The sequence below is a fragment of the Sapajus apella genome, unplaced genomic scaffold (assembly GCF_009761245.1).
Source record: "Sapajus apella isolate SASKATOON/1434 unplaced genomic scaffold, GSC_monkey_1.0 scaffold94, whole genome shotgun sequence".
In the NCBI taxonomy this organism is placed as follows: Eukaryota; Metazoa; Chordata; class Mammalia; order Primates; family Cebidae; genus Sapajus; species Sapajus apella.
The window spans coordinates 6,180,124-6,189,934 of NW_022437034.1; the positions used below are offsets into that span (position 1 = coordinate 6,180,124).

Consider the following 9,811-nt stretch of genomic DNA (forward strand, 5'->3'; position numbering starts at 1 on the left):
TTCCAACATGGTAAAACTGGTTTTTTCATTCAAAAAATATTCTTGTTCTGCGTCAGGCACTGTACTAGACACTAGGGATACCACAGTGAATCTGGCAGGCAGCGTTCTTAACCTCATATGGCTTACTATATGGAAATAAGGGAAATAAGAGGAGGCAAATGCTAGCCTGCAGATTTCACAATTGATTATTTAATTACAGTTCTGATGACTACTACGTTGTGGAGGAATAGGAAACTGTAAGTCTGTGTAACAGCCACATCATCTTATAGTCACCTAATTTCTAATATATTACAACAGATTGTTAAATCCAGTTCTACCAATATTTGTATATATTTATACCATACTTATTTCCTTTGTTATATTGTTTCTTAGGGTATTTGTTTGTTTTTTTGTGAATCTCACACAAAGGTAATGTTAGGTTGGTGCAAAAGTAATTGTGATTTTTGCCATTGAAAGTAATTATAAAAACGGCAATTGCTTTTGCCCAACCTGTTTTATAAGGGTTGATAGTGTTATTTTAAGATCATGAAAATTCACAATTAAGATTAATGTTCTGGTCTTGATAAGTTTCGATAGTCATTGGTGAAAGAACCAAAATGTAAGTGATGTATATATATTATTATTTTTCTTTTCTATTTGCCAGAAAATAGAGTGTGAGAGTGGGGTGGAAGACTGTGGCCGGTACCCTTCTGTGATTGAATTTGGTAAATACGAAATCCAAACCTGGTACTCCTCGCCTTACCCACAGGAATATGCAAGGTAATGGAATAAGTTTGGCAGGTATATATCTTTAATGTCATATACATGAGAAAGGAAAATTATTGATTCTAAAGCAGGAATTAGGGATGATTTAGGAAATAAATTTTGATAGTCAGTGCTAACTGCTTCCCAAACTACTGCTTTTGCCAGCACCTTTTTATAGTATTCCTTGTTCTCTGTAAATTCCTTGTGTTCCTTAGCTACACAGGCATTCTACATTTTGCCATTTAGCTTCTAGATTGTGCTTTCTTTTCTTGGTTAATTGGGCAAATGTTGGTTTTGTGTGAAACCAAATAAGGAAAAAAAAAAATTTGCCATGGTGAATTATTTGGTAGACTGTCTTCTTTAGTTGCCTTTTATATTTTTTAATTAGGCCTGTTAGTTTTAGCTCTGATTTCTGGCATTTTATTTTCAAGTTTTTAATAGAAATTTAGCGAAAGAAGGAAAAATGGGAGAAAGTCAGTGGGAATGAGTAGTCTTTAGAGACCCTTCCCCAAGTCTTTACTTTTAGAGCCATTTGTGACTTATTAAAAATGAAGAGAAGGCCACGCACAGTGGTTCAGTCCCGTAATCTCAGCAATTTGGGAGGATGAGGTAGGTGGATCACCTGAGGTCAGATGTTCGATAGCAGCCTGGCCAACATGGTGAAACCCCATCTCTACTAAAAATACAAACATTAGCCAGGTGTGGTGGGGTACGCCTATAATCCCATCTACTAAGGAGGCTGACACGAGAATCGCTTGAACCCAGGAGGCGGAGGTTACAGTGAGCCAAGATTGCGCCACTGCAGTCTAGCTCAGGCGACAGAGTGAGACTCTGTCTCAAAAAATAAAAAGAAGAGAAAATAGTGGGATCTGAGTTTTCATTTGTCTTAAACTTAAGATTAGCTATGAATAAATATATCCCAAAATGGGTACATTGAGAATAGATTTCTTCCATCAGGTACATCAGGGTACTTACTAGTACCTTCAAAAGTGTTTTAGTTTGCAAAGTTTTCAGTAATTATAAACTTGATTTTCTTATAGAATAGATCTTATTTGTAATTGGAGAAAATGAGAGGCGTGTTCAGAAAGTTAAGTGACAAAGTAAGAGTCAAGAATCTGGGTTTCTCCTCCTAGCTTATACCATTCGGTTGTGTGTTCTTGAACAATTTTTTAAAAAATGAATGTGAGCTTTAATTTGCATAGATAATCATAAACCATGTCCTCTGAAAGCTTTGAATAAAATTTGTACGTAAGTGCAAATTTTGAAAGTAGTCTCATCTGTGTCTCTCTCTCTCGAAAACCTTTTTCCCCATTCTTATATTCCGAAGACCTTGAAGGTGCTTCTAAATGTTTTCTAGTAAATACTAGCAATGTTCATTAAGATATGGAAATAAAAAGTGTTCTGATTTTTAAGGTGGAGAAACAGTCAGCGGGGAAGAGAAGTATTTGTCTTTTACTCAAAGTGACAGTGGAATTGCTAGAACACAAATTAGGTCTTTTGATTTTCAGCCCTGCCGTTTACTGCATTAGACCATATATAGATCTATGATAATAACTTTAAAGTTACCTATTCCAGAAGTGGAAATGGTAACAACTAAGGTCAAGGACTTCTCTGCCTCATATATATGCAGATTGTCTAAAAATAATAAATTCACTTCTAAGTAAAATATTGTTATAGTTCTACCACTGACCATATATAATTGGAAATAATATAGTAAACCTGAATTAAGAAAAATATGCTTGGTCCCTTGACAGGATAGTATCCCTATTAAGTTGATTTTTAGGGTGTTGGTTCCACATCTGTAAACCTTTCTTTACATAGGATATTTGAAAGGAAACAAATGATTTGTTCACAAAGTAAAGGCAGCACATATTATGGATATGGATTATATCGAAAAATAATGTAAGGTGGTTTTTACATTCTCTCTTTACTATTGGTTTTCTTCTTCTTCTTCTTCTTTTTTTTTTTTTTTTTTTGAGACGGTGTCTCACTCTGTTGCCCAGGCTGGAGTAGTGCAGTGGTGTGATCTCGATTCACTGCAACCTCCATCTCCTGGGCTCAGGCAGTTCTCCTGCCTCCGCCTCCTGAATAGCTGGGACCACAGGCATGTGTACCATGCCAGCTAATTTTTGTATTTTTATAAGAGATAGAGTTTCACCACGTTGGCCAGGCTGGTCTCAAACTCCTGACTTCAGGTGATCTGCCCGTCTCAGCCTCCCAAAGTGCTGGGATTACTGGCATGAGCCACTGCACCTGGCCTTTTTATGACTTAGAGAAAATTGAACAATATTTAATCTTCCCCTCTGAACAGTATAATCAGTCTGATAGATTCTGTGATTTTTAAACTTTAACAGATTACCAAAGCTTTACCTGTGCGAATTCTGTCTTAAATATATGAAAAGTAAAAATATTTTGCTAAGACACTCAAAGAAGTGCGGATGGTTTCATCCTCCAGCAAATGAAATTTACCGAAGGAAAGACCTTTCAGTATTTGAGGTAAGCAAGTATAAATAAAAAATTCAGCTTTTTGAAGTCTGGTGCTCCTAATTGTTGACTATGTGCTGATTTGTGTTTAGAAGGTGCAAAGTATATTTAATTTTGACAGTGAGATTCAGACTCTCCTTTAAAACATCTCCATGTTTTGGAATGTTTATCTAACCATATTAAGCAACCATTTAGATTGATGAAGGATCCCTACTTCATCACATTAACATTTTTGTCTTCCCCCAAATCCCTGTCTACACCAGATATATTCACCAATGAATTTATGATCTCCTCAGCTCTTTGTAAATTCCACTTTCTTTGGCAGGAGAAATGAGCTTTGTTCAGCAGCTCCAGCCAATGTCTGGCAGGTGCTTACTCTTCCAGGGAATTGAGCAGCTGTACATATCTCCTCAATACACAACCACCTGTGTTTCCATCCACTTCTTGGCAGGATGGATAATCCTTTTGGTGAGACCCTAGCAGATGTTGGAACTCTCCCCCCATCTGGGTAGATGGCCACCCCTGAAGAACTCTGCTGTTCACAGGAACCCCTTGTGGCCATATGTCTGTCATTGTGGGTTTCTTGAAGACATTTTGTATTTCCAGAATTGATTTAGTAGCAGGCCTTTGCCTGTATATAGTTGCATTGTTTCATTATGTATCTGTTGTCAGTTTGAGGGATTCAGTTCAGCTGTGTCAGTTCCACCTTGAGGAGACCATGCCTTTGTTCCATGTTATTGTCTGTTTGCAAGGCTTTTCACTTCTCTCCTTCATGCTCTTCCCTCCACTTGTACCCTTCTATTGTCTACTGCATTTTCTCCTCTGTGACGCATTTTGGTGTGCATTGATGCTCATTCCTGGGTGCTCGGAACAAGCCTGCCTTGTACAGCAGATATGATGTCTTCTTTCTCTGAAATATAGTTTCACTTCTGGATTCTCTTTTTCTGAATTGTTCAGGCTGAGATTTACTATTCTGCCTTACAGTTCTCTTTATTTCTGGCCTGTAGTTTCTTGCCATCATATTACATAAAGGGAACGTTGTAGGTTTCTCACATGGACCAGGCTCCTTCTCAGACAGGCTTGTGCCCACTAGTTTTTCCCCAAGACTGATCAGAGAACACAGGAAACTCCAGTTGTGTCTTACGATGTTTCTTAAAAGCCTCCTCTTTTCTATCAGGCTCTTTTGGCAAGCTTGGAGGAAGCAGGGTATTGTTACTGGGATGGTTAGGTGATATATTAGTTCTTACTAAATGCTAGGCATAGGGTTTCTCAATCTGGGCACTATTGACATTTTAAGCCGTAGAGTTCTTTGTTGTAGGCGCTGTGCTATACAGCGTAGGACGTTTAGCAGCATCTCTGGCCTCTACTCATTCACTGGCCCCTCCAGTTATACCAACCAAAATTGTCTCCAGACATAGCCAAACATGCCCTGGGGGGCAGAATCATCCCCAGGAAGAACCAGTGGGCTAGAGGGAAGGCTGAATACATGTTGCCTGACCTTCCCGTTGATTATGCTACCCCACCAGCCCCAGCCAGTGGAGGTGACAGAGCTAATGTCAGAAGTTCAGCTTTCCTATTGGCTCCTTCCTTGATGCCTTAAATCTTTTCTTCCAGCCAAAACATTGTTTCTCAAAGCTCAAAACACATTGTTGGCCTTAAGTAATTTAATAAATCAGTGTGAGTCAGCATTGGGATTGAAGCTCCCATAAATCCATGGAACATCCTCTCAGGGGCAAGGAATCAGTCTGGTTAGGCTGGTAAGAATGGGCTGTTCTTTCAGGCAGGCGCTTTTGGACCATACAGAGATGAGAGGGGAAGCATCAGAAGCATGAATGTAAAATTTGCTTATACAAATGAGGAGCTGGATTTGATAAGTACCAAGGTCCCTATTCTAGAATCCGAGTTAATGGAGACTAACATTTGGGCAGCTTTTCTCCCAGCAGTTTCCTTAAAAAGCTTATAAAATAAATGAAGAATAATCATAGATTATGATTTTCCTGTCTTCTCTTTATATATTCCTCTTACACCTTTCACAGCTGATCAGAATTTTCTTCCGCACTGTCACCTCTCTATTTTTCTGGTTCACAGATAATGTGTATCTCCTTCTTTCCTTTTTGTAATATACTGCCATTTCCAAAAGGGCCATACTCTCAAATACATGAAAACTTCCTTTAATTAAAGGGAGAATTGTATCCTCTGTGCCCGTTGCCCATATTTGATTGTGTTGCTATGTATGGGACCTAGGTTTCATCCAAGGGAAATAGTTATATGAAATCTAAAAATAATTTGTGCAAGATGAGAACCCGTATGGTCCACAGGAGACCTGAGAATGGTCAAGTTCATTGTTTAAGAGCTCTGGTTAGCAAATATCTATTTCCCTTAAGAAAAGTGCTAGGGAAATTCTTCTTGAATCTGCTGTGTTTTCTGTTTTCAACAAGTAACTACATTTGATCAAAGAAATTGGCATCTGTACCTAGCCTCCCGTCTATAGCCATCAGTATCACACCTTGATTCTTTTATTTTGAAGAGAAGTAGACTGTAATCATGGTGCTTATTGTAGGTTGAAATTCATATCACTTTCTCTGTAAGTATTCCCAACATAGATATTTTATCTTTTCCAATTATATTTAAATTGATGCTTGGGATAAAACCAAAATGGAAACGCTAATCCACACTTGTGGGGAATCAGAATAATTCAGTTCATTTATTTTAGTTTTATGTGAAGCCCTTTTGAAACAACGTAAAGTTTAACTTACTTGAGAAGTATTTTGATCTGTTTATATTTCCTTAATACCAATTTATTTGGTTCAAGTAAAGAGAGAAGACATGCCTAATCATTTTTAACTCAGAGTAAACTACAAGTAAAAATTACTTCTTTGTTAGTAGTTTGGCTCTCCTTTGGTAGCATAAAGAGAAATTTAAACTATCTTAAATATACCCTAATTTAAGAGAAAATGTGGAATTCTGATTTGCCAGTGACAGCTGTTTTCTGGTTAAAGCTGTACTTGCTTAATAGAGTGTTTTAATCTCTCAGTTTAGGATTTGGAAATAAAATTAATGTACTTTCTGAAATACCATATAGAAGAAACAATTTTCTATGGAGCAGTATTTTTATGTTAAATAATGTTGTCTGTTTCTTTTTGCTAGGTTGATGGGAATATGAGCAAAATTTATTGCCAAAACCTTTGCTTGTTAGCCAAGCTCTTCCTGGACCACAAAACGTTGTATTATGATGTCGAGCCATTCCTTTTTTATGTCCTTACAAAAAATGATGAAAAGGGCTGTCATCTGGTTGGATACTTCTCTAAGGTAAAACAAGAGCCAGCATGACCTTCATTTTCTTTTTCAAAATGTTTTTGGTAGAGCCCAATTCTTTGAACAGGGCTTTTTCATGACTGTAGTTTGAACAAGTGACATGTGTTTTTGAAAAGCTCAGGTTCTTGTTCAGAGCTCATTTTAAAAGATGAAAACAAAAAACATGGTGCCTAGTAAGTGTGTAGAGGACCGCGACACTATGTGCCGTCTTGATGACATTATAATTGCTGCCTTGTGGAACACTTAGCATCTTTGATTTTCTCAGTATTAAGCTTATTTCCACTTTCCCTTTAAGTGGTGTCAACAGAAAGGTTTCAGTTTAATGTATGTAGCATTGAAGAGAAAATTCTCCTTTCTCCTTGTTGCCTTCCCTGTGTGGTCAACAGTGTCTCAGTGAGTTAGGACATTGGCATTTGGATAGTCAAGCTGATTAAATGACTGATTTTACACTTTGTCTCTTATTCTCTCTGCTATGGTTTTAAGTTCTAAAGCAATCTCACCTTTAGAAAGCTTAAGTATTTCTACCTGTTAGAGTGGGAAAAACATCGACATACTGAGGGGATATAGCTTGTCCTTTTCACTGGTTCAGAGCAGTTCACTCACATTCTTCTGCTCAATGGCTTCTGAGAAACAATTAACTCCTTTGCAATAAAGGAAAACTGAGTTTGGAGATGTTCACCAGGTAATGACGTTAACTTTTCTGAGGCTCCTGGGGAGTAGTTAAATGTACCAGAATGGTACCTAAATAGAGACAATAATTATGAAACTTTTAGGCAGAAGGTCCAAACTCTATATTTTATTTATTTTATGATATACTTTTTATATTAGGTGATATGTGAATTTTAATGCATCTGCTCTTTCACAGTGTAAATGGGATGCTTTATAAAAGTGCCATTTTCATGGAGTTTCAAAAGATAGAATATATATGAAGGTACTTGCAAACTATAGCTGTCCTGAATTTAAGAATCAACCCCAAAGATCATAAGCAAAAATAAGTAACAGCATTCATGGAAAACTGCCTCAGTGTTTTAATCCACATATTTGGCAAAGCTTTACAGTGAAAAAGAAGAAAGTTAATTTGCACATTCCAAATTCAAAAGATGATAGAGAATTAACACTGAATAAAACAATCAATAGGGAATCTATTTATATGATTAATAAATAAAACACCTTACCTTTTATGTAGGTTTGTCAAGATCATTTTTCTCCAGAGACTTAATAAGAATAATGATTGCATCCTTCCTGTTAGAAAATGGTGTTTCTTTTGGTGTCTGTGGGTTTAAACACAGGCTTAACGGTGCCCGCCTTGCTTGTGCTGCACTGACCATCCTGCTCCTGAGTCTTGTGTTGGCCGCCGAGTAGCAGCCATGTGTAGAGTTGGTGGTGATTCTTGAAGTTTGAATTTCTGCCTCTCTCCCTCCCAGGGTACCCAACATTTTACTCAGAACTAGCTCAACTTTTCTCATTTTGTCACAGCTTCTTCTATAGCACGGCAGCAGCTGCTGTCATTTCCTACTATTTTGGAATACTAATATTCCTTGGCAGTGTAGTGAAACAAAAATTAATCTAAAAAATAACCATGTTAAAAGACTAAAAGATGAAACTAAACCGTATTCTTGTGTCAATTGGAATCTGGAGGACTCTGGCCCTTTGGGGCTATTCTTGAACCAAATTCTAGAGGTTATTAGAATGACAGTTCAAGGTTAGCCAGAGAAGGGCCGGAATGACCTAGAAAGGTTCAGTACAAATTGTTACATGCATATGACTTTCCAAGCACGTAGTAGATGGCTCTAACAGAAAGGAAAGATGGAGCAGTTATTTTATCCATAGCTTAGAATTTAGCTGTAGTAACATGTTAAGTTTGGGGGGGTGGGAGAAGAAGGATCACTACATATTGGATTTTTAAAAACTCCGAAAGGTGGAAATGCTTCTGGACAAAGAAAGGAATGGCATCAAGGAGGAATTCTCTTAACCCAGAGTACATTTCTTTTTAGAGAGAGTGACCCATTTGTCTAACTTTGCAAAACAGACGAATTACTTCAACCTTTGCCATTGACGTGCACATTCAGTGATGGACAATTCATCTTCTTAGGAAAACTGACACACATTGCTTCCCCCTCATTTTTTCAGAGGCTCCATAGACAGCTACAAATGTGCAAAATTTGGGAGTACATCTTTTTCACAAAGAAATCTTCAATTCTGCCCTGTAGGGTTTTTTCCACAACCATCTCCTGTGATCTTTCAAATTGGTTCATTAAAGATCTGGGTGTTCTGAAGTAATTCTTTGGTGTGGTTGGTACCATTTGTGGTCAATCTTATTTGTGGTTTATATTTGGCCAGAGCATCCACGACCTCAAAAGCCTTTTCCAGATCTCTGTGTAGGTTTTGGCAACTTCTGTGTACTCTGAATAAAAAATTGCTGCTCTGATGCCACCTCCCATGAAAGCTGCAAATTCTTCTTTAACTGTAAGAGCTGTTTCTTACCATGTGCTACCCAGTCTTCGTCCTGATTTCAGACTGTCAGTAATATTTTGGTCTAACCTTTTGTTTGGAGGCTTTGGGGTTTCTTGTTGTTGTCTTTTTGTTTCATTTTGTTTTCCTGTTTTGAAATAGAAATTAATTATTTTTCTAGCTTTTTACATTGACTTTTTATTCATAGGAGAAATATATTTGTGCACATCTACCCACACAGATACTGTTTTAGTTTCACTGGGGCATTTGCCCAAAGGCAGAAGACAGATTGCTGTTGCAGAGTTGTAGATTATTATTATATTTAGCAAGATAGCTGGCTAAATCCTGACTTACTACACTGGGTGACTCCCTAGGATGTTATTTTCTCTGTCTCTGAAGTTGTTTGAGCAAAGAAAGCATTTCTTTTATTCTATCTGTATTCTGTTTTATTTGGTTTATATTTCCTTGGATTCTTTATTCATATTTTATGGTACTGACTTTCAAGAATAAAGATGTAGTTGAAAGGCATGCCCAGAGTCAATGGTTTATTGTTAGTTGCTAGTTTAATTGATTAATATAGTAGGATTTTTCTGCTTGATCTCGACCTAACCCACTGACTTTCTTTAGTGGACAGTTTTACAAGGATAGTGGCAGGTGCAGGGAATTGCCCACTTCAGCAGGGCTCTGACATACTCGATCTGTTTCTCCTTCCCTCAGGAAAAGCTTTGCCAGCAGAAGTATAATGTCTCCTGCATAATGATCATGCCCCAGCACCAAAGGCAAGGATTTGGACGGTTTCTCATTGATTTCAGTAAGT

General features: G+C 37.5%; 1 protein-coding gene across 12 annotated transcripts in view; it reads left to right on the forward strand.

The window, feature by feature from the left end:
- KAT6B (lysine acetyltransferase 6B) overlaps positions 1-9,811 on the forward strand; it is a 205,554-nt gene that overhangs the window by 157,443 nt on the left and 38,300 nt on the right. For all 12 annotated transcript variants that reach the window (XM_032256484.1, XM_032256483.1, XM_032256488.1 and 9 more), the window contains 4 exons: positions 644-759; positions 3,099-3,240; positions 6,376-6,537; positions 9,712-9,805. In XM_032256484.1, the coding sequence (XP_032112375.1) occupies positions 644-759; positions 3,099-3,240; positions 6,376-6,537; positions 9,712-9,805 (514 nt within the window). The remainder of the gene's footprint in view (positions 1-643; positions 760-3,098; positions 3,241-6,375; positions 6,538-9,711; positions 9,806-9,811) is intronic.